This window comes from Chinchilla lanigera, unplaced genomic scaffold (assembly GCF_000276665.1).
Source record: "Chinchilla lanigera isolate Chin_1 unplaced genomic scaffold, ChiLan1.0 scaffold00094, whole genome shotgun sequence".
NCBI lineage: Eukaryota > Metazoa > Chordata > Mammalia > Rodentia > Chinchillidae > Chinchilla > Chinchilla lanigera.
The window spans coordinates 4279784-4306927 of record NW_004955495.1 but is presented as its reverse complement, the minus strand read 5'-3'; the positions used below and the strand labels follow the sequence as shown (position 1 = coordinate 4306927).

The window sequence follows — 27144 nt, the reverse complement described above, 5'->3', positions numbered from 1 at the left end:
GCCCGGCTGCCTTGGCTTTCTGATTTTTTTACAAAGTGACACTGTCTAATTGCAATGGTGGGGCTGAGATTTACCCGAAGCTATGGCTTCTGTAGCCCGGCTGGCCTCAAGCTCACTGCGATCTTTCTGCCCCAGTCTTCTGAGTGCTGGGTTACAGGCCTGTGCTATCGTACCCAGGAAACTACAGCCTCTAGTTTGTGCCCCCTGCTGGGCCTCGAGGGTGGGGAAGGAGGGTGGGGTAGAAACACAGGAAGCCCTGCACGTGTCACCCCGGGATCCGACGGCCCACCCACATTGCCCTGGCTGCTCGCAAGCTCCCGACGATGGAAGCCCTGCTGGCTGGGATCCTGGGGCTCCTGCTACTCACTGGCTGCCTCCATCATGCTGGCCCAGAAGCGCGGCTGCTTGTGCAGGGGGTCATCGTCGGGGCCGCTGAGCTTGTACACGTGCACGCAGGGCGGGGTGCTCACGCTGCTGTAGTGGCTGATGAACATGTCGAAGTTCTGCAGACGGCAGGGCAGGGCACTCATACCCGGGAACTTGGCTGCCACGCTGCGCCCCGTGCGTCCTCCCTGCCAGGCAACACCTCTCCCTGCCACCCCATGGACCGGGACCGGACTGCATCGCCACCCCCATCCTGTCAGTCAGCTGTCAGGTGGCTCTGCCCCTCTCCCTGGGGGTTGCAACCTGGCTATGGCCATGACAGTGCTGCATCCGCCCTTGGGGACGGAGACACTGGGGCAGTGCCCACCTGGCTCATGGAGCAGCTATGAGAGAAGCCGGGCGTAGTGAGGCGCACGATCTCGCCAGCCGTCTCGTAGCTGACCACGTAGAGGTGGTGCTCCAGCGGCGTGTCCTTTGTCCCTTGGAAGTACACCAGCTTGGTCTCCTCGTTGACCCAGATCTATGGGGGATGGGGCTCCTGTGACCAGCACCTGGCCCAGTTGGGACTTTCGGCCTCTCCCCTGCTGGCCCTGCGCCTGTGGTCAGGGAACCCGCCTGTCCCGTGTGGCTTTAGCTGCCTCTGAGAGGCCCCTGTCTGACCCAGCATCCTCTGGCAGGGCTGGTGTCACAATGCAGGGCCTGGACAGTCCCTTGGGGGCAGTGTGGACAGAACCTGGGACCCAACAGCCCCTAGCCGACTCAGCCCATCCCTTAGGCCCCACGCAGAGTGAGCACAGCTCTCTGGGGCACTTAGACCAGCACTGTCCCTGAAGGACACCAGCTGCTGAAGGGGCATCCACTTTGGTTTTTTTTTTGTTTTTCTTTTCCAGTACCAGGAATCAAACTCATGACCTTGGGCTTGCCAGGCAGGCACTGTGCCGCTGAGCTAAATCCCCAGCCCCGGGGCATCCACTTTGACCAACCCCCAAAAAGGACCTCAGAGCCCCACAGGACTGAGGACCCACTGCTGCCCTGACCGTGGACAGAAAGGCACAGCCCTGTGCCCAGACTGGAAGGGATGGCTGAAGCCTGGAGTGACCAGAGCCTCTGAGATGGGAAGAGCCAGAGGCAGGCAGCTTCCTGGGGTGGGGATGTTGGGGTGGCTTTTCGGGTGGGGCAGAGGTGGAGACATGAACAGGCCCTGTAGGTATGGGGTACACCCAGCACCCTGTAGGCAAAACATCTCACAAAGGACACAGCCCTCAACAGGGCACACACAATGGTATACACCTATAATTGTAGCACTAAGGGAGGCTGAGGCAGGAGGATCATAAGTTCAAGTCCTACCCAGGCAACTTAATGAGGTCCTGTCGCACAATAGAGAGTAAAGAAGGATAAACTGGAGACTTTTCTAGGTAAATGGATGCAACTCGAGACCATACTCATAAGTGAAATAAGCCAGACGCACATATGCAAACATCAATTGTCTCCCTAGAAGCTGAAAGAGTAAATAAGATCCACAATGTACAATAGATATTGTGAAATGGGAAGAAACTTCAAAAGGAAGGAGAAACTGGGGTGGGGGAAAGAAGAAAAGAAGGAAATGACAAGAAAAAAACATATATATACACAAGATAGTTAAGACAGTTATACTACTAATTTTAGTTCATTGAAAGGAAAGGTTTGTGGTAATATTGTTTGGACAACTAAATGCCTATATCTTGGGCTCTGAGTAACTAAAGATAACAATACGTAATGTATTAACCATTGTTACTCTCCAATTGTTTTGAGATTTTGTTTCACTTCTTTTTCTCTTTAAAATAAAAAAGATTTGAAAAAAGTAAAAAAGATAATGGGGCATGGTGACTCACGCCTGTAATCCCAGAACTCAGGAGGCTGAGGCAGGAGGACTGTTGTGAGTTCGAGACCAGCCTGGGCTACAAAGTGAGCTCAAGGCCAGCCTGAACTGCATAGCCAGACCCTGTCTCAAAAAGACAAAAAAAAAAAAATAAAAAATAACAAAATTTTAAAAAGATTTGTGAATGTGAAAAAAAAAAAAAAGTAGAAAAGCCTGGAGGTTTAGGTCAGTACAGAGGCCCTGGGTTCAATCCCTAATACTACGGGGGAGAAAAAAGAAAAACGGAAATAAAGGGACACAACTCTATACATAAGGCTGCTTGCTGGGAGCTGTTCCTAAAGAATTTACCGGAGAAGCTGAGAAGCCTCTGAAACACAGGGATGAAGATGCACAAAGTGTTTGCAGGTATGTAAGGAACGGATCGGTGTGCTTGGTGTGAGGAAGGGATCCAGAAGTTTGGCCTGAGTAACACCTCTAAAATGTGGAATTTTAGCTGCGTGTGGTATCATATGCCTGTGATCTCAGCACTGGGGAGGCTGAGGCAGGAGGATCCCTGTGAGTTCCAGGCCAATTTGTGCTACTAGTGAGTTCAAGGCCAGCCTGAATTACTTAAGGAGACCCTGTCTTAAAAAAAAAAAAAAAAAAAAGAAAGAAAAGAAAAGAAGAAAGAGTGGAATTCTGTATAACTGAACCCCCGTGAAGACACTGTGGTGTGAGCCGACATCTCTGTCAGATGTCCTGACTGTGGGAAGTGAGGGCAGACCTCCCCGCTGCAGCTGCGCCTTCTGTTGGACACCCCGTAGGGCTGGTGCGGGGCGGGCTGTGGAGGGGCTGCCTGACATGCTCCCTCCCGCAGTATCCCACAACTTGCTCCTGCGGAGATGGTTCTAAGGAGCGAAAGGAGGCTATCTGAGCCCCCGGTGGTACTGGGGGTGCGCCAGCCTACACCAGGGCCTGGCTAGAGTTCGACTTCCCTGGGTGAAACAAGATCTGTTGCTGGGGACTTGGAACCTGGCGGCCTGCTGTAGTCACCCCAGCTCCTGAGCCCCAGGTGCTCAGGCAGGGAGGAGGGAGCAGAGCGGGAGGGGGAGGTGGCCGGGAAGGGGGAGCCGCTGGCAGTGCAGGGCGGGGCTGGTACCTTGGAGCCGTGCCTGGCCAGCACCTCCCATTCACCGCTGGTCAGCGCTATCTCCTCCTTGATGGGACATTTAAATTCATCTGGAAGGAGAAAAGCAGAAGAGGTGAAGGGAAGCAAGGACCCAAAGGCGCGGGGGCCGCGCTCCACCCAGATTGGGGCTGGGGTCCGTTCCTGCTTCGTGGATGCCAGGCCCAGTGTTTCCCAAGAAAAAACCGGCATCTGGGTTTTTGCAGGAGTTTCCTAAGCTCAGAAGCCTCTGAAGGCCAAACGGCACTTGTGTTTACAGAGGTGACGAGGAGTCATTGCCGGCCAGTGCGGACCGGCAAGCGCAGCGGGGCTCTGTGGGCCCTGGCGCTAATGGGGGTGAGAGTCGGCTGGGTTGTTAGGACCCCTTTCATTGGGGCCAGGCACAGGTGTCACTTCGAACTGGCACTGGGAGGACAATGACACAGCTTCGTTTTGATGCCCCAGTTCCTTCTGCACCCTCTGGGGCCCAGCAGGAGCCACTGTCAGTGTGTCTCGGGAGGCAGCCACGGGACAGGCAGTGCTGGGCCGGAGGGGGTGGGGCAGGGTGACCAGTCACGGCGAGACCCGGCACAGGGACCGGGGCCTCCACCCTGCCTGCCCCTCACTGGGTCCCCGCAGGCGGTGGATGCGCAGCGGTCCCGCGACACCCCGCGCACGTGGCCGGCAGGCCTGGGGGGGGGCAGAGGACGGGGTCACACGCGGGTCCAGGCTGTCACACAGGGTCCCCTCTGGGGCTGGGCCGGCCTCACTTCTGATGCCCCTGTAAGGCGCCTGTGCTGAGCTCCTGCCCCAGATTACCCGAGGACCCAGACCAGAGCCCCAAGGCCCCGAGGTTCCTGCCCGCAACTCTTCTGCCCTACTGTCCCTCGTCTGACTGGGAGAGCGCATGCCACCCTGACACGCCCTCCGGCGGCGCTGCTCCTCATCCGCCCGCCAGGCTCCTTCCACCCCCCGCCCTCAGACATGGCCGGGCCCCCTGGCCCTGCCTGCTTGGCTGCTCGGTCACTATCTAGTGGTACCGGCCACACGATGCCGCCTGAGAGGGGCAGGTGTGCCCACCCGAGGTCAGGAGGCCACTGGGGGGGCTGAGCATTGCTGCCAGCTCCCCTGGGCACCACCGTGGAGCTGGGCACAGCTCTCGGGCCCACGGGTCTGAGAGAGGCTGCCAGCTGGGCTTCTAGGAAAGCTCCTGCTGCCTGGTATTGGTGGCCAAGCCATCCAGGCAAACCGAAGGCCGCGCGCCACCGAGTCCAGGAGGGCTCTGCCTGGAGGAGGCTCGCTCGCCGGCACTGCCAACCCTGAGGGCCGACGTGATCACAGCCTGTGTGGATCACGTCTTGGCCCTCGTCTCACCCGGCCCCTCAGCAGCCCAGCGTGTGGCCCCTCCTGATGCCCCTCTCCCAGACCCCTGGACTCCATACATACTCTGTCCCTGTCCCCTGGGGGGCTGGCTGCCTCTGGTCACTCATGGGCACTGCCTCTGAAGTGTGGGGCGCTGGCCCCAGGAAACCATGGCTGAGGTCTGGGACAGCGCAGCTGTGACACTGGGGAGCTCCTGGCAGAGCAGGGGAGGCTGGGATGCTTTCAGCCCCTGCAGTGCCTGCGACACCTCAGAGCCCACCCGGCCCAGTGTGTACGGTGCCCAGGAGGCCCTGTCCTAACTCTGCAGGGCCCTGGCGGCATCCTGTGCCAGGGCAGGATGGCTTGTGGGTGTGAGGGTGCCCACACCTCCATGGGGAATCTGTCTGCTCCCGCAGCCCCGGGGCTGTGCTGACCCCACCCCCCTTGATGGTGGGGCATCCAACTGCACACGTCCAGGACCCAGCCCCGGGTTCTTTCTCCAAGGGTGCTCACTCCAGTCTGCGCCCCAGAGCCGCCACGCTGCCATCTCTCCCCGGCAGACCCAGCACCAGGGACACTGGGACACCCCGGGCCCACCGCTGAGAGCCGGTCGCCCCTCCTAGCCCCTTGTCCTGAGTGCCACGCAGAAACCAGAGGGTTCATCTTGAACCCACGAAAGATTGATGGCTTCCTGCTGCCCTCAGGGCCAAAGCCCAAGTCCTCCCACAGCCACCAGGGTTTTGCACGCCCGCCCCCCGTCCCTTCCCCGCTTCCCCTGCACTCTCTGCTCTGGCCACACAGGCTCCGTGCTGCATCGTACCCTAGGGCCTTTGCACAGTTGTGCCGTGGGCCTCCTGTCATCTAGGCTGCTGCCCTATAGCTCACTGTCCAGAGTCCTCCGGACCCTTGTGCTGAAAGAAGCCATGGGCTCTGACCACTCCCCGTGCATCCTGCACTCCAGCGCAGTATCTGTTCCTAGAGCGTTGCCTGTCTCCTCCCCTGAAACTTTCTCTAAGACCAGGGTGACTAGGGCCTCTTTGTGCCACTCCAACCTTGGTGTTGAGAGTGGGGGTCGGCCCTGCCTTCTGTCAGGGGCCCGAGAGTGACTCTTGGCAGCTGTGCGCTGCACAGATTTCTGGTCTCACCATCGACTGTGGGCACCTGTGAACCAGCACACAGCCCTGTGCCGATCAGCGTCGTGTGGGACAGCAGGGGCAGGTCTGTGGTTTGCGGAGCCCTGGTTGTGCAAAGGGCCTGTGGCACTGCTGGGGGGCTCTACAGCGCATTGCCTCCTGGGAGCCCTCAGCCCCTCGGCAGGCTGCTCACCTTCCCCAGGGCTGAGGGGCTCCGTCCAGTCGTGGCCGCTGGGGCGCAGGAGGGCCGTGACTTTGTACAGGTGGCAGAAGCCGGTCTTGCACTCGTTGGCCCGGAGGAAGCAGAACTCCTCGGAGCCCTCGGGCTGGGGGAAGGGGTAGAAGATGTCGTGGACCTGGTGGCAGAAGAGGAGGAGGTGGGTCAGGGGGATGCCCGGCCTGTCCGTCACCAGCGCCCTGTGCCCCGGGGACCAGGATGCACGCAGCCCGCCCACACGTACATTGATCCAGACGCTGGTGACCTCCTCATACACCACGTGCGGCTGGGCGCTCTTGGGGACGGCCCTGGCAAGGGCCAGGCGCTGCTCCTCACTCTCGGGGGCCGGGATGAACAGGGCTGGGGGCAGGAGCACGAGCTGGAGCCGCTGCTGTGGCCGGTCCAGAAGCATGGCCCAGGCACTGGGGACACGGGACGAGACCGTCACCCTCACAGAGGGCTCTGGAAAACCATGTCCTGTGTGACCAGGGCCTGGCAGCGTTGTACAGTTCCTTGCCCATGGGTACTCACTGTTTTTACGGTTCTGGGAATGAACCCAGAGCTTTTGCACTGAGCTACATCCTCAACCTTTCTATTTTATTTTATTTGTTTTGGTACTGGGAATCGAACTCAGAACCTCGCACTTGCCAGGCAAGCACTATGCTTCTGAGCTACATCCTTGGTATTTTCTGTTTTGAGCTAAGTCACCAAATTGCCCAGAAGGAGCACGAACATTCAATCCTCCTGCCTCTGCCTCCCAGGGTGCTGGGATGACAGGAATACGCCAGCGCACTTAGCTGAGTTGAAAACATTTTAGCTTCTATTTATCTTGAGAGCCAGGTCAGCACCCTAAGTAGAAAAGTGCTCGTCCACACAGAAGCGAGCAACAAAGGGTGGGAGAGGAGCGTCAGAGAGACCTGAGCCCCACAGCCGGCTTGGGGTGCTGGCCTGTGCCTGCTGGAAAGGGCTGAGAAACCCCGGGCAGGGAAAGCACACTTTTCCAGGAGACCAGGGCCACAGAGGACACCTTCTGGGCTCTGTGGGCCTCACGGCAGCTTTCACAGTGACTCAGCTCTGCCCCTGTAGCATGAAAGCACCACAGGCTGCCGGGGGCGGAACGCTCAGGGCCAGAGCCGTCAGCCTTCATGAGAAGGGGCAGGAGGTGTGAACTTCCTATGCTACGTGTGTGATCAAATCTTCCTCCCAGCCCCTTCCTACCTGCCCCTGTTATTTAGGATACCACTCTGGAGGCTGAGGCAGGAGGAGTGCCTTGAGTTCAAGGCTAGCCTGGACTACACATTGAGGGCCTGTCTCAAAAACAAAAAACCCCAAAACATGTAAAAGCAATCCCTGGCCTGTGTGAGGAAAGGGTAAGGCTGGGCCTGGAGCTGGGCTTGGGCCCTGGAATGAGATGTTTCCTGTCTCTTATATCCTGGGGTCCGAAGCCACCTGTAAGCACCTCTATTGGTTTGAACCCCGGTTTGGGAAACATGATAAAAATGTCCTAGAGCCACCAAGCCTGGGATGGGGAGACCCCGTGTCTTGTCCCCTGCCTGGTGAGTGTGGGTGGCCCAAGGACTCAGGCAGACAGGGAACAGAGCCGCTGTGAGGGGGCTGAAGGAACAGAGCACGGGGCGTGGCACAGGTGGCCCACCCAACCCCAGGCCCACCGAGGGTTCCCGGTCGCACCCCACAGGGTCACTCACTACTTGCCGTCGCGCGTCCAGCCGGCCCTGGCGATGTACTCCGCCTTGGGGAAGAGCTTGTGGAAGGGCTGCACCAGCTCCTTCTCACAGGTGGACACAATCTGCGGGGAGACGGGGCTGTCACACACCGCAGCGTGGCGCTGCGTCCCCCACACCTCAAAGCGCACATGCAGAGATGTGGCCGCCGGGACCTCTGGAGCCCACCTGCTTCGGAAATGTGGTCATTAAAGGTCCTGGATTGAGATGAGGTCGTGTGGATGGGGTGGGCCCGAGTCCAGTCACCCTGGTATTCATGTAAGGTGGACATGGGGACAGGAGGGCGGCAGTGGAGGCAAGAGGAGGCTGTCTGCAGGCCGAGAGAGGCAGGACGCCCTTCTGCCCAGCTCTCGGGGAACTTCACCTGACCTTGAGCCTCCAGGACTGGAGACAACGCCTGGGAGCGGCACTGTCAGCAGCCCTTGGCTACAGTGGCCCTAGCGGACTGTGAGAGTCACTCGGAGGAGTTAAAGAGTGCAGAAGAGCTGGGTGTGGTGGCACACGCCTGTCTCCCCAGCTGCGTGGGAGGCTGAGGCAGGAGGACTGCAAATTCAAGGCCAGTCTAGACGACTGAGTGACAGACACTCTGTCTCAAAAAACAAAAAACACAGCCGCTGGTGTGGCTCCGTGGTTGAGCACTTGCCTCGCATGGGCAAGGCCCTGGGTTCCCTCCTTAGACACCAAAAAAGGGGCAAAGATTGCAGAAGAGGTTTAGTGAGGGGGCTAATTGCACCAAAAATAAAGCTCATCCCCCAAATTAGCAAATACATATATTTCATTTCTCATCTTCCCTGAAAATTTTTTTTTTTTTTTTTGTCTTTTTGAGACAGGGTCTCGCTATGCAGTTCAGGCTGGCCTTGAGCTCACTTTGTAGCCCAGGCTGGCCTCGAACTTGCAACAATCCTCCTGCCTCAGCCACCCGACTGCTGGGATACAGGCATGCGCCACCACGCCTGGCTTCTCTGAAATGTTATACAGTTGTCACTTTGCAAAATGGTGCCAGGGTGTCCTTGGCCTGCTCGTGCCCTCGTCCCCAGATGTGTGGGGTCCTCTGGACGGCTGGTGCCCCCCTCCCGCGCCTTCCTGGGAGGGGCCTCCTGCATGATGCCGCCCACCCTCCGGCATCCTCTGCCTTTTGAGGGTTTACAGGGTCTGGGGGGCCAATCCATGGGCAGCTCTCAGGCGCCCCAGGAGGACAGGCAGATGGGGGGACATGTGGGGTGGAAGGGTAGGGAGGACACATCACAGGGTATCGGTCTGGCAGTGACCACTCAGTTTCTGGACAGTGATGTCTTTTCTGCCTGCCACTACCACGTGGCACTGCGGCCCGAACAATGACTTCCGGGGAGGTGAGCGCCCAGTACTCAGTGCCAGCGAGGAACCCGGAGAAGCACCGTAACCTGCCGGCGCCATGGACCCGTGAAGTGACCTGTGAGGGCCTGCCCCAGCTGCTGGGACACAGGGAAGGTGCAGATCCCCACCCTGGGGCTTCCCTGCAGCGGCTGCTGATGGCAGTGGTATCCCCAGGCGGGAGGCAGCGCGTGGACCCCCGCCCTACCCCACCATCCACCAGATAGAGCTGCTGCATCTGGCAGCCTCTTGGACCATGCAGGCACCCGTACCTTGCCCTCACTGTCGGTCTGGAACTCCGCCAGTTTCAAGGCGATTTTCGGATTCTTGCTGCCTGTGAAAGTGAAAGCGAGCCGAGTGCGCACCTGGATGGTGTCACTGCTGTGTGTTTATGGCCGCTAGGTGGCCACAAGAGGTGGCCCAGCCAGGGCAGGGAGTATCCAAAGGTCCATCTGCAGATGTGTCCCCTCCCTGGCATGGGCACAAAGTCCCCAAGGCTTAGGAGGAGGACTCTTTCTGACCAGGATGTGCCAGATGATTTTACTGCTTAAAAGCACAGGCCAGAAGCTGGGGGCAGTGGCCCAGGCCTGTCGTTCCAGCACTCTGGGAGGCTGAGCCAGGAGGAGTGGAAGTTCAGTCTGCTGCACCCGGCTGCGCGGGTTCTGTGACGGGAAGGTTGGGCAGTGGGACAGAGATCCTGCCCCCGGTCCTTCCCAGGGTGGCTGGCGGACCCGAGCGCTGTGCTGCAGCCCTCGCTAGCCCAGCGGGAAGGAGAAGCCTTTGCTGCTGCTGGGAGTGAGCCCGGCGTGCACGTACCAGTCCGCATGACCCTGGGGCCTGCGCGGTGTGCACCCGGCCCTGGGCTCACCTGTCCTAGGGTACCGGTAGGAGTCCGTCTTCCTTTCTTCAAGTGCGGGGGAAGGGACATGGATGACCTCCACCTCGGACTCGTCCACCTCCTCATACAGGATCCGCAGTGTCTTGAGGCCTTCAGGACCTGGAGGGGGAGCAGATCGCTGAGGGGGCCGGGCTATAGGGCTCCCACTAAGCTTGTCACCTCTCTGACTAATTCATGCACCAGGAAGGACAGCCCCAGTCCAGCACGTGGTCCGGAAGGTAACCACAGCGTGTGCTGGGCCAAGCCGTGTCCCCTAAAACTCAGGTGCTGATGCCTGACCTCAGAATGTGGTGCATTTGGAGGCAGAGTCTTTAAAGAAGTGATTAAGGTAAAATAAGGTCACAGGCCGGGCCCCAGCCTTGGGGGATTCAGAACCTTATAAAAAGAAGTCAGTCAGGCATGGAGGGTGGTACAGGCCTGTGATCCAAGCTACTTGGGAGGCTGAAGCAGGAGGATCTCAACTTTAAACCCAGCCTCAACAACTCTGTAAGCCCTGTTTCAGAATAAAGTTTTTAAAAAGGGCTGGACATGTAGCCCAGTAGTAGAGCATGTGCCTAGCACACAGGAGAGCCTGGGTTCCATCTCCAGTGCTACAAGGAAAAAAGAGATCAGAACACACACACACACACACTCTGCAGGAGGACACAAGGAGAAGATGCTGTGGAGAAGCCAAGGAGAGGCTTCGGGAGGAGCCCGCCCACCTACAGCCGGGCTCTCAGGCTTCCGGCTTCCAGATCTGGGGAACCACACATTCCCAATGCTCGTGTCACCCAGACTTCGGGGCTTGTCACTGCAGCCCCAGTGGACAGATGGCACACGGGCAGGAAGGAACACAATAAAAATCGTCACGAAACAGGCCGGGCTGGTGTACAGCTCAGTGTACCACAAATGAGGCCTCGGGGTCTCGCCCAGCACACACGCAAAGAAGGGGAAAGAAGGCAAGAAAAAGGGAAGGAGGAGAGAGGGAGGGAGGCGAGAAGGCACCATCACGAGGTGCAGCCCAATCCCTGGGCCGCAGCAGCTTGGAAGGAACCCAGCCAACAGGCCACACCGTGTCCTGGGACAGGGCTGTCACTGCCGCCTGCAGCAATGCTGTAGGCTGGCGGGGGCAGGCGCTCTGGGCCTGTGCCCGTCCGTGTGACACTGACACGTGTCCAGGGACTCACAGGCAGCAGGGCCAACCCCGCCAAGGGCTCTGTGTGGCACTGAGCCCCGGGCCCCTTTGGTGACGGGCAGGAAGGAGCGGGCGGGGTGGGGCAGCCTGCGTGGGACAGTGTCCGGCAGGGGGACCCACCTTCCCAGGAGGCTGTGGGGCACCACCAGCAGCCCGTAAAGCGGTCGAACTCCTCCTGGATGACAAAGGTGGCCACGCCCGCAGACTTGGGGTCGTCCAGGACATTGGGTAACCCTGGGAGGAGAGGGCACGCGTGAGGGGTGCAGGCTTGGGAGCTGGAGTGGGACGGTGTGCGAGGAGCGGGGGCGACACGGTGTCCGGGGCGGGGTGTAACCGTGGTGGCCGGGTGCCCTGATCGGGCACTGACTTCCACAGAGGAAGGTCAAGGACCTCGCAGGGAGGGCCCAGGGCCCTGCTAGCGGCCGCCGGCCTCACCCTTGTGGCAGAAGGTGAGCCGCCGCTCCTCGCCTGTCTCGATGTTGGCCACCCACACGTCACTGCTGTTGACGAAGGAGAAGAAGGCGGGGTCGGCGGGGCAGATCTTCGGGTCCATCCGGGGCCCTGAGCACTGGGTCTTGATCTCCACCGGCTTCATGGGGGCCACCTGAAGACAGAGAGACCAGGCTCAGGGCCAAGCCCCATCCCCATCCATGCGGGTCTGGGCGGGGCTCACGTCCCCGGGGCGCACCATGAAGCCGTTCTTGCCCCCGTCTCGGCAGTGGAAGAGGCTGTTGTTGGCCTGGAACAGGAAGAGGCCGCTGGCGCTGTGGAAGTCGTAGGAGGTGATGCCGAAGACGCCCAGGCGCTTGCGCTCCCGCAGCAGCTCCTCCTCCCGAGAGTAGACGCCGTGGTGGGGTGTGGCCTGGGGACACACGGGCTGTGTCAGCAGCCCCACTCAGATCCCCCCACTGGGCTCCACTCCCCCAGCCTTGGGCCACGTGACCACACCCGAGCTGCTGAACGTGCAGGACCTGTGGCCAGAGGGGGCGCTACCGAGGCCTGGGCACGGTGCGCAGTTTGACCTCCAGTGTGGGGAGTGGCGGGGCTCTCCAGGGCCCCCCAGCAGCTTTGCCCACCGCATCTCTCCCCACGATCCTGCCACAGCCACCTGTCCCCACACAGCCCCTTCCTGCCGCCAGCAGCCAATCCACACCCAACCCCACACATCCCTCCTTTCTGTGAAGCTGAGGCAAGGGTGAAGTCCACACCCCTTGACCAGCCGGCTTTACCCGCCCTCTGGGGTCCAGGCAGCCACAGAATTCCGAAAGCAGGAGATGCGGAGGACACTACGCATGTGTTGTCTGTGGTTTTTCCACAGTGCTGGGCATTGAACCTATGTTCTTCACACTGAGCTCTGCCTCCAGCCCTTTTTACAAATTTTGAGACAGGGTCTCACCAAGTCACTGAGTTGCCTAGGTTGGGTCCAAACTTTTGGTCCTCCTGCCTCAGCCTCCCAGGGTGCTGGGATGACAGTCAAGGGCTACCACGTAGCCTCCACATGCATTTTTTAAAAAAGAGAACAGGGCTGAGGCTGTAGCTCCGTGGTGAGCACTTGTCACACATGTGTGAGGCCCTGGGTTCCAGCCCCAGCACTGCAAAAATAAACAGAAAGGAGACCCAAGGCGGCATTAGCTCACTCTGTGCGGAAAGCTATGTAAACACGGGCTGGTCCAGTTGGGGACGAAGAGGGACAAGCCACAGTGAACGCACTGGACTGTGTGGGAGACAGCGTGCTCCATGCTCGCCTTACGTTATTTTTACAATGCCATAAGCAACAAAATGCACCCATGGAAAAGGCACTGTCCCCTCACCAGGGCTGGCATGATGCACGGTGATGTTAATTGTTAGCCCGGCCCCGAGGCAATTCCAGCTCCCTGGCTAAGATAGGAAGCACAGATGCTGCTGCGACAAGAGCTCTTCTCAGGGTCCTCGGGCAGAGCAGAGCCACTCCTGGCATCGCGTGCCCTGATGGCCCTGGGCCCTGCTCACCTGGAAGTGGTCCAGCATCTGCTTCCAGGACAGCAGCAGCAGGGCCTCCTTGCGGACCTTCTTGGGGATCTCGGAGTACAGCAGCGAGTTCTCCCGGCTTCCGTAAGGCATCCCTGGGGAAAATGGGAAGCGCTAGGCCAGACCCAGGTCAGCCAGCAGGGCTTGGTGGCAGCATGGGGTCAGAACTCTGGCTCAATGCCAGGGCCAGCCGGGCTCCCTGCTAGGTCATTCTACCAGGTTGCTGGCAACACACCTGCCCTCAGAGAGCCTGAGACCCTGGGTCTCGTTGTGGCGACCAGGTCTGCCATCTGGGGCATTTCTGCTAAGCACTGTGACCCTAATTATGGGAAAAGAGCTCAGGGGAGAACAAGAGTCGGTCCCAGTGCCCATCGCCACGTGAGGCGCAGGGCGCGGGGAGATCGGATCTGGGGTTGAAGGAAGGGGAGCAGGCATCCAACGCCGCAGGCACCAGGGGCGGAGCAGCCTCTGAGGTTGGCGGTCCTGGGTTCCAGCCACTCTGCCAGGAGCTAGTGACGACCACAAAGGTCCCCAGACACTGCAGAGGCACCTCGGTGAGAACCACTGATCCAATCTAACTTTCCCAGGATAGCAGGAGCGGTAGGTTCTGCGTGAGAACTCGTGCAGATTAAAGGAGGTTCGAAGCCTAAAGCTCTCGGCACAACACAGGTGTCGCCTAGGTGGCCTGCCTGGCTGGTCAGGAAGCTGCAGGCTTCACCCACTCATCTCTGAGGTCGGCCTGGGGCTTCCTGTTGGAGATGCTGCCGTGTTCTTTATAAAAGACACAACAGTGCCTCCTCAGTAGCTGAGGGGGCTGATTCCAGAGCCCCAGAGATCCCAGAGTCCATGGATGCTCAAATCCCTTATATAAAATGACACAAGGGGCTGGGGATTTAGCTCAGCGGCACAGTGCCTGCTTGGCAAGTGCAAGGTCGTGAGTTTGATTCCCAGTACCGGAAAAAAACCAAAAAAGAAAAGACACAGTAGCCAGGGGCAGGGGCACACATCTGCCATCCCAGCACCTGGGAGGCTGAGGCAGGAGGACTGCAAGTTCAATGCTAGCTCAGGTAAGTTAGCAATTCAGTGGGATCCTATCTCAAAAAAAAAAAAAAGCATAGTATTTGCATAAAACTGTGCACATCCTCCTGTAGACTTTAAATCTTCTTAGCTGAGGCCAGGTGTGATGGCACACACTTGTAATCCCAACATTCAGGAGGCTGAGGCAGGATTGCCACAAGTTCAAGGCCAGTCTGGACTACACAGTGAGTTCAAGGCCAGCCTGAGCGACAGAGCAAGACCCGCTCAAAAATCAAATAAACAAAAAGTAAATAAATAAATCTACTTAGCTGATACAATGTATGAGCTGCCTGCATAACTGTTACGCTGTATCATTTAGTGAATGGAGGCAAGGGAAAAGGACACTCAGTGTGGACACACTTTTGCCCCTGAGTATCTCTGATCCCTGGCTGGTGGGATCTGGGCTTGGCTGAGTCTGTGGCTGGTCAGCTCTGCAGATGTGGAAGCTGTGGACACGGAGCGCCAGCCGTGATGGTGGCCCTTTCCCTAGCAGTGTCCTAGATCGGACAAGTGACGGTGCTGTTTTTATTGCTAAGGTGAACAGCAGCTGCTGAATGACAATTTCCAGCAGGCCTCAGTTTTCCCCATTCTGTGTAACAAGCTTGGGAGACAGCACAGGACTCCTCCAAGGGCACAGCTATCCCAGCACATGGGATAGGAATTACAGGATGCTCAAACTTCTCTTTTATTTTTATTTATTTATTTATTTATTTATTTTTTAATAGTCTTGCTATGTAATTCAGGCTGGTCTTGAACTCACTATGTAGCACAGGCTGGCCTTGAATTTGAGGCTATCCTTCTGCCTCAGCCTCCTGAGTGCTGGGATTACAGGCACTAAACTACATCCCCAGGTCCCTGGCTCTGAACTACATCCTTAGCCTTTATTTTCTATTTTTATTTTGAGTCAGAGTCTCACTAAGTTGCTCAGGCTGAGCTTGAACTTGTGATCCTCCTGCCTCAGCCTTGGAGAGCGCCCCACTCAGACTTAATTTTTTAAGGCACTGGGGACTGCACCTACAGCCTTGTGCTTTCTAGGCCAGTGCTCTGCCGCTAAGCCACCCCCAGTCGTGTTCCTCTTTTAAGCCTCACTTGGGGACAGCCAGGCTACAAGGATGTGAACAGCTGGGGGTTCCAAACAGGAAGTGGAAGACGAGGCCCTGCCAAGGACATGGAGCCACCGCCCCTCTGCCGCTGATTAATCAGTGATCACACGAGAGGGTGAGCCAGCGCATTCCTGGACAGGCTGCTGCTGGCACCAGGCCGTGATGCCTGGCATGGGGCAGAGGGCGGAGGGCAGAGGGCGGAGGCGGCCACCTTCCCGCCCCGGCTTCTTCCTCTCCCAGCTCTCTCCTCCTCACACACCGCCATCTGCTGTCTCCCACTCTCGAGCCACACCCAGTCCCTGCACAGTACGGCCTTGGTGGCCAGGCCACGTGACTGGAGCTGAGCCTGGCTCTGCCTGGATCTCCATCCAGACGCAGGAGCCGACAGTCCTTGCTTGCCCTGCTAAGGGAGTCTCAGAGCTGTCTAGCACCTGCTGCCTCTGCGACCTGGCGGTGGGGGCTACACTGAGTCTGGCCTTCCACGAGGGCCACTGAGTCCTGGGCTCCGAGCCTCTCCAGCCTGTCCCTGCGGCTGGGGCAGCCGCCTTCTCCCGTGCCCCCTCCAACTGGGGCTGGACTCCATCCCTCAGATCCAGTAGCCCTTCCAGAGGACACTGGTGACAAGAAACACATGCCCCAAATACCAGTGGCCAAAGCCACGAGGGGTCCGGGAGGGGCTGGTGGCACACTCGGGGGTGGGGGAACTGGTGTGACGTCAGCCCGCGCACCAGCCAGCCCTAAGATGCACGAATACCAGGGCTGTGGGGAGACCTGCCCAAGAACTCTGGGAACTCAGGACAGTGCTGCCTGCGCCGTGTCAGGTAACAACGTCAGGATCACGGAAGGGTGACCATTGCCCAGAAAGACCGCACAGTTCTGGGCTGCTCTAGGTACCTTTCGGGGTCTGCCACTCTCACGCCCTATCTGTTGGGGAGGTCCTGCAGAGGATCTGCCCACCCCTTCCCGGCACACCGAGGCCCCAGCTGATTGGACTGACCTATGCCGAACCAATCCAATTCCTTCTGGAAATCTGGAGAAAGCTCGGAAAGACCTGCCTACTGTTCCCAGACGTGCCCAGGCCAAAGCCCACTGGACTGTGTGATGCACGCTGAGCCAATCTGATTCCTCTTCCAGGAAAGCTGGAGAAGGCGCCTCCGTTTCCCCAGGCTGCTGGAACCTGGGAGCCACGGAGGTGCAGGGGCGGTCAGCCAGGTAGTGTGGGTGAGCACACCCGATGCCCGGGTCCCAAAAGGCTCTGGGTTCTCTGCTGCCTGAGGCTGGTGGGCTCTCCGCCCCAGAGTTCATGGGCTGCCTCTACCCCATGTCTACTAGGAGGTGACCCCTGTGGCTCCCACCAGCTTGCGGTTCTGCGTAGGCCAAACAAATGGTGGTTCCAGAGAGACATCCCCCTGCTGGGGCCCGGATGCGAATGTCACCGTGTAGACTGAGAGAGCATTTGCAGATGTGAATAAATTTAAGGCTGGGGCCCAATGTTGTCAGGTGTCCTCAGCTGAGAGAAGCAGGGGACGTTTCAGGTGGAGGGAAGAGGAAGCACGTGTGTGACCACAGAGGCACAGACGGCACAGATGTGGCCACAGCCACGGAATGCCAGCAGCCACTGCAACCGAAGCAGCGGGGCAGAGGTTCTGCCCTTGTTCCTCGAGGGATCTGGGCCCTACGGCCGCTCTGGCTGTCGTCCAATGCAACCGATCTCAGATTCTCAGCCTCAGGAACTACAAATGAATGGACTTTGGTTGCACAAAGCCACTAACTGGGTGGTCACCTGTCACAGCGGGCAGCGAAACGACCTGGAGCAGGACGACACCGGGAATGCAGGGAAGGGACCTGAGGCTGTGCTGAGGACACACAGCGGTCAGGGGCCCCGGAACTGCCAGGAAGACCAGGAAGGGCCACGGCGCACCGGCGTCCTGCTCGGGACACCTCCTGTCCTAATGGCCCTGCTCTCTCAGATGAGTGAAACCCGAAGCTTTTCCAGGCCTGTTCTTCCAGGCCAGGGCTGGCACACACTTGTCTGCACAGGGCCTGGTAGTGAATGCCACCGCCTTTGCCACTGAACGATGTGGCGCGGCTGTGCTGCTGCCCCGGCTCAAAAGGCCCTCACCTGGGCGCCGTGCCCACATCTGCTGCTCACCAGGCATGGCCATCTGCGGTCCTGCAGGCCTGTCTCTGCAGAAGGACCGCAGGGACCTCGGAGAGAGGACAACTACCTGGTGTCCACCCTGGCCGTGTCACTGGAATGCGGTCAGCCTCAGGCAGAAGGTGACATTAATTCACTCACTCGCATGTTCATTCAGGTATCGACACAGGGCCTGGGCATCCGTCTCTGGGGCTCAGGTCACACGGCCGGCCGTTCAAAAGACAAAAACTGGCATGGAGAACAATTCTAGTGCTACCTCACCACTAATGCAGTGGTTCTCAAATGGGGATGACAGCGGCCCCAGGGAGCAAACAGTGATGTCTGGGGACATGTATGGTCGTCCTGTCTTGGGGAGCTCCTGGTGTGGAGCGGGTAGGAAGCCAGAGGTGTCACTCAGCACCCGCAGTGCCCAGGCTGCCCACCATAGAGCATGGCCCTGCCCTAGTGCGCCCAGTGCTCGAGAAGCTCAGCCTCTGGTCAAGAGCCACGCAGCACCTGCTTTCAAAGCAAGAGGCCTGGCTGATTCCTACAAGACCTCTCCCTGCCAGCTCTGTAAGCCCTCAGGGCAAGGAGGGCAGCACCCACAGGCTCCAATTACTTCCTGTCCTCCTGCTGGGGGACAGACTGTGGCCTGGCTACAAAGGCGGTACAAGTCCACGAGGCCTGGCCCCTACCCAGAGGTGCTGGTGGCTCCGTGGGGACACAGGCCCATCACCAGCTAGAGAAGATGTCACAAGTGCGTGAACAGGGAGCATGTGCAGGGAGGAGGAGGGGTCGGGACCGGCACTGAGCATGCTCATCCGGGCTACGGGAGAGGGACAGAGCAGTCAGCCCTCGGGTTACACCACTGGAGGCCCCACCTTGAGCTTCGGAGCCGTCCCAACACCCCGCTCCACCGGGAAAGGCCTAGTGGGCTGCTCTGGAAACAGTCTCCAGCCTCAGAGCCCCTGACCAGCCCTGGATGAGGGACCTGTCCTTGTCCCCTGCGAGCCTGCCAGGGCCCAGCAGTAAATGGGAGCCACGCGTGGGTGGCTGGGCCCGGTGGGACCAAGCCGACCTTCCCGCTCCCAGGCCGGGCTTACCCAGGTAGTAGAGGCGGTGGGAGTGGGGGCCGGCCTCGTCCATCTTTTGCACGAACTGGAAGTCGTGCGGGGCCTTGTTGACGATGAGGCCTGAGTACTTGCGGCTGCCATGGATGATGCTCCGCAGTCCGTCCCACGAGTGCTTCGGCACCTGGAAGCGGGAGGCCGGGTCGTCCATGTCACCTGCCGAGGCCCGCTCAGCCGGCGGGGTCCCGATGGACATCCTCTCGGCGCCCTCGGGATGCAGCGAGAAGCTACGGAGGGAGTGGGAGGGAGAGGGTGAGAAGGGGCAAGCATGTCACATTCACACCACTCCCAGCTGCCCCGACCCAAGACTTGAGGTGTCTGCTTCTCCCCATGCCACCAGGGCCTCTGAGAGCCAGGCCTCTGTCACCTCTGGGCAGAGTGAAATGTTCTCCTGCCTGCCCCCCCCCACAGCCTCGACTGCTAATGTCCTCCCTGAAACACTTCCTGCTGTCCTACAGTCCTGGGATGAAAACTGGCGCTCGGTGTGGGGGGTGTGGCTCAGTGGGGAGCGCTTGCCTAACAGGCATGAGGCCCTGGGTTCCATGCCCAGCTCCACCAGAAAAACAAAACAAAGGAGACAAAACAGAAGTGGTGAAGCCTTCGGGGCTGTCCTCTTGAATTCTAATCCCTTTCATCTCTGCGCCAGGGGGAATTAGCTTCCCACCTACCCCAGGGCCTTTGCACGTCCCGTCACTGCTGGCTGGAATGCTTTCTTCCTCTCTTTTTTTTTTTTTTTTTTTTTGGTTTTGGTTTTTCTCCGGTACCGGGAATCGAACTCACGACCTTGCGCTTGCCAGGCAGGCGTCTTCCTCTCTTTGCTTGAGCCGTTTTACACAGATCTCAGCTCTCTTATCTAGCAGGTCCTTGAGACCTTCCTTTCCACCTGCCTGCCCCTCCCGTAAGCATTCGTCACCATGGTTACTTGTTGAACACCTGTCTTCCCCACATCTGTCCCATGCATGGCTGTGCCTCTAGTCCGGGACATGGGACCCTACATCCTGTGGGCGCAGCTCCAGGGAAGAGGAGGGAATTCGTTTGGGATGAATGTCCCTCGCTAAGCCTGCTGCTTGGTCACGAAACAAAGGCCTGAGGGAGAAAAGCCACCCTTGTCACCGTGCAGTCGGCTCGCTGTCTGGTGGAGACTCCTAGGCCCAAGGCAAGTGCTGGGGTGAGTGGGCACAGTTGCTGGTAGTGCCATCCAGGTGGGGGGTGCTTACTCTCCCTAAGGCCTCAACACTGTCCCTGCCTCCATCCCACCCCCTCACTGCCACTGGCTGGCCGAGCATACCGCTTGACTGGACAGGCCAAGCAAATATTTGTTCTAAGGAATCTAAATACCAGGCCATGGCAAGCCAGTGCTACAAGCGCCAGGGCAGCCTGGTGAGGAGGGAACCGAGGCCGGCCAGGAGGCCCTCTGTGGGTGCCCAGGAGGCCCTCAGCTGAGCTGAGAGGGGAACAGGAGAGAGGGAAGGGCGCCCAACGCTGGCACCATTGGCTCCCAAAGGCTTTGCCCCTCGCCCACAAGAGACCCCACAAGGTGACCAGTGTGGGCGAAAGGGCCCTGGGCGGCTGGGAGGGGGAGGCAGGCAGGGCACCCCCGAAGTCAGTCCGCCTGGGCCCTCCACATCTTGCTGCACAGAGGAGCTGAGGTCGTGGGCAGAGGGCCTCACTCCCAGGCACAGCGAGTGTGACAAGGGTGTTCAGTGGTGGTGGCCTGGCTGAAAAGTCACAGTGGGAGAAGTGCAGGGGTCCCACAGAAGGTCCCATCCATGTCTCCTGGGGGTGAGCACCACAGGACACTGCCAGCCGGGCACAGAGGCCTCGCGGGCAGCGGGACCCACAGCTCATGGGGACGGGGACCCCTGGGCAGGTGGCTTCTGAGCATCCAGCCACAGGCCGCACCAGAGGTCCCTTCAGAGCCAGCCCCCAACAAGGGACAAAGAGAAATGTGTCCCCTTGCCCAGGCCCTGGGGGGTGCTTGGGAGCACAGGGAGCCCATGTGGCTACCCTCCAGCTAGAAGGGGCAGGGTTAGTTCCTACGTCGCTCCTAAGATGTTCTGAAGACACGGGCCAGAGACCACCAGTGAGCACAGAACCCTCAGGTCAGATAGGCCAAACCCAGAAAGCCCGGGGGACCTGCTGCAGAGCACACACAGGGACATCCTTGCCCTGGCCGGCTGCCATGCTGGTCACCTCCAGGGCAGTACGGGTGGGGCATGGGCAGTGGTAGGCAGGGGCCAGGTCCAGGCCCCAAAGAACACTCAAGAGCCCACATATAAAGCAGTGTGTGGTGGTGTATATCTAACATACAGGAGGCTGAGGCAGGAGGAGCACTGTGAGTTCAAGGCCTGAACTACACATCAAGACCCTGTCTCAAACACAAATAGACCAAAAACAAATCAAAATGTAAAAAAACCAAATCAAACAAGCAACACTTCTCCCAAGCACTTCTGGTAACACACCCAGAAAAACCAAGCCAGCTTAAGTACCCCCAAACTGCTTGCTCATGGCAGAAAAGAAAAAACTTCTGAACTCCCCACAGGGCCCCAAAGGCACTGCGCAGAAGCACCGTGGCAGCTCCACGGCTGATCTCCGCAGCAGAGAACCGGAGCGCGTTATCTTGCCTCGCATCACTGCAGAGAGCCCAACACGCGCACATGTGATCCAGAAGCTGGGAAGTAAAATTCGACATCCGGGAAATGTCTGGGAGTCCTCTAGACGGGGCCAGACCTTTCCTGCTTGTGCCTGCGGGCAGCGTGAGGCCTGGGTTGGGAGCCTGGCCCAACGCTCACCTCTCTCTACTCAGAGGCCAAGCAGGGGCTGTAGAGAGGCTGGGGAGGGGACCGGGGAAGGCAAGTCCTTCCCCAGTGCCGGGCTGTGCGCCACTCCTGAGTCAAGAGTGTACACAGTGAGGAGAGGAAAGGGGATTCCGAGCCACTTCTCCCAGGCCTCCTGTACTTTCTTCTGGCCAATGGGCAACACCCTCCCGGCCCATGACATCACCTGCAAACAGCTTCTGACCGTTTAGGACAAGGAGTCGCCTCGGGCTCTGGGGACTCTGTCCACATCGGTACCTCCAAGGTGAGCACTGGTTACCCCCTAAGTGTGTGCCAGAAACCAGAGGGGTCCTGGGACACAGGAAAAGGCAGATTCTCAGCGACAGTTCTACAGGGCTGGGTGAGCTGGTTTGGAGTGGGGGTGGGGCCTTGCCATGCCGCGAAAGGGGACCAGCACTCCACTCTGTCCCCTCAAGCTGCCCAAGGCCACCTAAGGCCTCTGCTCTCATAACCAAGCTTCACAGAGCGGGTTTGCAGCCTGTGCCCCGCTCCATGCTCGGGCACATGGAGACATGAGAAGGGAGCCGATCACCACCGGCTGCTGGAGCACCCCAGCACCACTCCCTCCCATTCTCCCCAGCCCCTCCCACCTCTTCGACTGTCCGGGCTTGCTAAATGTGGGCGCTGGTGCCAGGGTGGGATGCCCATGGTCAAGGCATCAGGGAATCCTGGGCCAGGGCTTAGGGTGTGAAACTGAACTCCCAAAAGACAAAAAAAAAAAAAAAAGCTGGGCATGGTGGTGCACATGCCTGTAATCCCAGCACTGGGGAGGCTGAGGCAGGAGAATTGTTGTGAGTTCAAGACCAGTCTGGGCTACAAAGTGAGCTCAAGGCCAGCCTGAACTGCACAGTGAGACCCTGTCTCAAAAAGACAAAAAAGAAAAAGAAACTGACCTCCCACCCAAGCCGCGCGGGCCAAGAAGTTAAATGCACTCTGTGATTGGGGAGGCAAGGTCTGGGGTCACATTTGTCTTGGGACTGAAGATGGACCCAGAGAAGTTGTGTGAACTGCATGGCTTCACCCAGCGAGAAGGGAGTGGAGCCCCAGGTGCCGAACTCCGCAGCTCACAGCCTCTCCACCAGGACTGTGGCTCCCAGTAGGGACGATCTGGCCCCAGCAGATACCTGCTGACGTCTGAGGACCTCTGTGCCATCTCGATTTGCAGGAGGTTTCCTACTGGGATCCGGTGGGTGGACATTCGAGCCTGTGCCACCTCCCAGCCAGTCCTTACCTTCTCCAACCTCCCGTGTTCTCCTTGTCCAGGCGCAACTTCTTAAGCTTCCGCATTAACCGCTCAGCGGGCCTCGGGAGGGCGGGGGCCTGCGCAGCAGAGAGACCACGCTGCAACTTCGGGGGGGCACACGGGTGGGGAGGGCATGCGCTGCCCCTCCCCCCTCCCCACCAGGCGCGGCCTAGGGACACCCCAGCATCCCCCAGCGCCAAGGGCACCCTGATGTTGCCCTGAAATGCGAGAGTGGGTGGGGCCCGGGCCAGAAGCCCGCAGTCTCTTAGTAAAGTGGTTTTCCAAGAAGCCCCTGGGAGGGAAATGCATCTCTGGCTGTGTGACACCCTGCCTGCCCCTGGGTCTGCCAGCAGGGAGGCTATCACCCCATGTGGCCCCTTGACCTCGCTCGGGACAGGACTGTGACCCAAATTAACCACTTTCCTTTATGACTTAAAACAATAAAAAGTCCCCAGGAGCTTCACATGACTCTAGGGTTGCTAGGTGAGGGGCACCCTAACCCCAAACCTCTCCCGGCAGCCACACCGTGATGGCCTTCGTGACCACAACCTCGGCCGCGCTGACCTTGCTCTCCCCAAACACCCACCTCCCGGCTTTTGCACTGGCCGCTCCCTCCGCCGGACGCCCTTCCCAGCTGGCTGTGAGACTCCCTCCTTTTCATCCTCCGGGCCCCAAAGCACCCTTCAGAGGTCTTTCCCGAGCCCTCGATCCACAGTTGCCACCTGGTCACCCCATCACGACACCTGGACAAGAATGCTGGCCTGGAGGACGATTCTATGCAACTCTTCCTCTGGGGGAAAGGGAGATCCCAATGGGGAATGAGTCGGCCCCCAGAGGACACCAGGTGATGTCTGGGGACAGTTGTGGTCATTACAACTGGGGGAGCCTCAAGCATGGAGCAGTGGAGGCTGGTGATGCTGCTCGGCATCCTGCAGTGCCCAGGACACCCCACCCCAGAGAATGATCGGGCCCCCGAATGTCCCAGTGACTCACTGGGATATCAACAAACTCAGTGGCAGGGCCCTATCTGTCCAATTCTCACTATCCTGAGTCCAGACCATGCCTGGCACACAGGACACATGCCATAAACCTCTAGGTTGAAGACACAAGTCACCATCCTTTCTTGAATGCCATTTAAAGTAAAAGGACCCCTGGCTCAGCCACCTTCTCAGAAAAGCCAGGCCCCAGGTCAGGGAGTTGGCCAGGTGCTTAATGAGAGAGAAAGCAGCACCTGGACACAGGACAGAGGTTACAGAGGAAGAGAGAGACTGACACGTCACCAAGAGGAGTCGCTGGCTGCACTGTCAGCCCTGGGGTGAAAGTGTGGGTCCAGTGTTAGAGAGAGGGGTTCCAATCCCAGCTGTGCCACTTCTGGGCTGTGTGACCTTGGGGAAGCCATCTAAGCCCTCTGTATGTCCATCTCCTCCAGCTGTCAAACGGGGCTACAGCGAGAATTCAATGAGACGGCACCCACAGATCTTTTATAACACGGCGCCAGAGATAGCATAAAATGAGTGACAGCTTCTGCTGTCAGCTGAACAAGTCGTTTAAAACCACGCCAAGAGGACATCTGAACTCAACTCTTTTTCAGAGCCAGAATCCACCCCAATCGCTGACCGAGTGCCAGGCACTGTGCTAGAAGGGTAGAGGGCAGCCCAGCCTGTCAGCTCTCTTCCTACTTCCTCCCTGAGGTCCTCAGAGGGGGCAGCTGTAGAGGACAAAGGGTAGGGGGCAAAAAGCCTTCAGCAAGTACAGTCAAGAGCCAAAGGCGCCAGAGAGCTACTTCCCATCCATCTCTAGCTTGGAGCCCCAACAGCCCACACCCCGGTCTGCCTGGGTGCCCAACCTCAGCACCACTGACCTTCTAACGGGTCCGAGGAGCCTCCATTCCAGCCGCGGGCAGAGGAGAAAGACCTTGATAGGATACATGTGTCATTAAGGCCTGTAGGACCTAATAATTCTCTCTACCTGGCTGACTCTGGAAGCACTGTCTGCACACCCTGGCTTGCACTTGGGACCAAAGTCACCCCACAGTGCGCAGCTCCCTGGGACAGGGAGAGGGACGCCCGGGACTGGTGACTGCTGCGCACAGCTCCTGGGGAGACGTCCCAGCTCCTCGAAAGCAGGTTCATTCTTGCCACTGAGGCAGGGACTTCCTCCGGGCCCCAGGGCAACAGCGGCGTGGGAAAGGGCCAGCGCCTTTGGGACGGGAAGCGCCGGGGCTGACGGGGGCGGAGTGGGGGGAGGTGGGCGGCCGGCCGGACCCCGGGAAGGCGGGGCCGAGCAGCAGGACCAGGTGGGGCGGGCTGCGGGTCCTGGCCGGGGCGGCGCCGGCCTCCTACAGAATCTTCACGGCCAGCCGGGGCTCCATCGGACCTCCAGGGCCTCGCAGGCAGCAAGAAGGCTGCCCAGGTCCGGCGTGCGGACCGCGATCGTGGGCCCCCCAAACGGGGGACAGCGCCAGGTGGCACCGGGATGGACGCGAGGCCGGGCCGCGGGCAGAAGCTGTCAGCGGAGGGACTCGGGTGGGGAAGGAGGGACGGGGGTGAGGAGACACCGAGGCGGCGAGGGAGGGACTCGCGGCCGGCCATGGCGGAGGACGATGGCGGGTCCCGGGGTCGCGGCCGAGGCGGGGCTGGTCAATGGCGGGTTCACGGTCAGGAGCGGGGTGGGACGGGGCGCGCGGAGCGGCTCACCGGGGCGCGGGGCGGCGGCCGGGCTGGGCAGGGCGTCCCGGGGGCCGGAGGCGCCTCACGCTCGAGGAGCCATGCCCAAGATTGCGGCCCCGGAAGCGGCAGGCGCGGGGGACAGCGCCGGCGACAGACACGGGGGACCCGCCGGCTCGAGTCCCTTTGACCCGGAAGTTGAGCTGCCCAGGCGGCGCTCTGTGATTGGGCGGCACTAGAGCGGTACCAAGACAAGGCACCGCACAGGGGGCGACGCATCAGTAGGGCCGGCCTGTGGGACGCGCCGCGGACGAAGTCTTCTTGGGGAAAAGGGGAAATTTAGGGAGGGACACCCCTAAATGATTTGGTATTGCCCAGTGGAACCAATGAATCTTATATTAAAGCAATCTGGAAAACAACCGTACTACAGAGGCGTTGGTGGTATAGTGGTTAGCATAGCTGCCTTCCAAGCAGTTGACCCGGGTTCGATTCCCGGCCAACGCAGGGGTTTTTTGAACCTTTGAAAAATTTTCTAAGTCATCGAGTCACAATCTCTATGTCAACACTTCACAATCGCTTTAAAAATTCCATAAAAGTTCCTAAACAAGAAATAGAAAAAAGTAAAAGCGAGCATCGCTATGATAGGGACTTTTAGATCATTTTAAATACAGTACAACAAAATAGGGAAAATGAAGTGTGTTTCCGCCCGGGATCGAACCGGGGACCTTTCGCGTGTGAGGCGAACGTGATAACCGCTACACTACGGAAACCCACAGAAGTAGAAGTTTTTCGTACTTTTATAATATAGCCTTGAAGTTGCAGATTTTCGCGTTGCACTTCCTGACGCGAGCACTGTAGACATCCCGACTACTCATCCCCCTCCTGAATGTAACAGAAACCGAAAGAAGGAAAACAGGAAAAAACAGAGACTGAACTAAACATCTAAAGCAACCTAACACCCAAAGAACTGCCTTTCATCGCCTTGTCATGCAGACAGTTTAGACTTAAATACCGTCCAAGTTTCTGCGCAGAGCCACGGTTTTCTACAGCACAACTCATTTTGCTAAGAAACTTTCAGAAAACTTCTGTCTGTGTGTTTGGACTAGAGGTGCAAGAAATTTAAAGGGGAAAAGGGCCAGACATGGAGAGAAGGTAACTGAAAGTAACTAAACAGAGCTAACTTGTTAGTATGCCAGATTAATTTTTTTTTTTTTAATGAGAGACAGTAGAAGGGGAGGGAAACAAGGCAATAATTTAGGATCCTGCTGTTGAAATATCAGCTTCCACTTCGAGATGAAGAGACACTGGCCTCAGGTGCAAATACCAGCCAATCAATACATTAGCAATCAAGATAATATAATAGGTATTTTGCTCTCAGAGGTGGTGGTGCACCCCTGCAGTCCAGCACTTGGGAGGCTGAGGCAGGAGGATCTGAGTTCAAGGCTGGCCTGAACTACATAGCAAGACCCTGTCTCAAAGCACAAACTCCCTCTCTCTCTCTCTCTCTCTCTCTCTCTCTCTCTCTCTCTCTCTCTCTCTCTGTCTATCTATCTATTTAAATGCAATATTCTTTTTAAAGTAAAAAATTGTAAATCAAGGCAGCTTTTTGGCAGACCTTCCCAAGCTACATTGCAGTCTGAATCAATAGTTTAAAACAATTTTGTTTTTGTTTCTCTTTACTT

The 27144-nt window shown here is 58.6% G+C and overlaps 1 protein-coding gene and 2 non-coding genes across 5 annotated transcripts in view; 1 reads left to right on the top strand and 2 right to left on the bottom strand.

Annotated features, from left to right (window-relative positions):
• Dpp9 (dipeptidyl-peptidase 9) overlaps positions 1-25666 on the bottom strand; it is a 32413-nt gene extending 6747 nt beyond the window's left edge. The window contains exons 1-17 of one of the 3 annotated variants that reach the window (XM_005405786.2): positions 25493-25666; positions 24658-24710; positions 23383-23539; positions 22785-22873; positions 18690-18943; positions 13252-13364; positions 11951-12124; positions 11698-11866; positions 11383-11496; positions 10059-10187; positions 9463-9524; positions 7805-7905; positions 6343-6520; positions 6075-6237; positions 3381-3460; positions 752-904; positions 368-503 (exon numbers count right to left, since the gene is read on the bottom strand). In XM_005405786.2, the coding sequence (XP_005405843.1) occupies positions 368-503; positions 752-904; positions 3381-3460; positions 6075-6237; positions 6343-6520; positions 7805-7905; positions 9463-9524; positions 10059-10187; positions 11383-11496; positions 11698-11866; positions 11951-12124; positions 13252-13364; positions 18690-18943; positions 22785-22873; positions 23383-23457 (1990 nt within the window). In that variant the 5' untranslated portion in view covers positions 23458-23539; positions 24658-24710; positions 25493-25666. Of the gene's footprint in view, positions 1-367; positions 504-751; positions 905-3380; positions 3461-6074; positions 6238-6342; positions 6521-7804; positions 7906-9462; positions 9525-10058; positions 10188-11382; positions 11497-11697; positions 11867-11950; positions 12125-13251; positions 13365-18689; positions 18944-22784; positions 22874-23382; positions 23540-24657; positions 24712-25492 lie in introns of those variants that run through there. The other 2 variants (XM_005405783.2, XM_013505184.1) reach the window with 2 other exon arrangements.
• A 228-nt stretch (positions 25667-25894) lies between these two features.
• Trnag-ucc lies at positions 25895-25966 on the top strand. The gene has a single exon. It is a non-coding gene; the product is annotated as a tRNA-Gly (tRNA).
• A 193-nt stretch (positions 25967-26159) lies between these two features.
• On the bottom strand, positions 26160-26232 carry Trnav-cac. Its single transcript has one exon. It is a non-coding gene; the product is annotated as a tRNA-Val (tRNA).
• Positions 26233-27144: the final 912 nt, after the last annotated feature.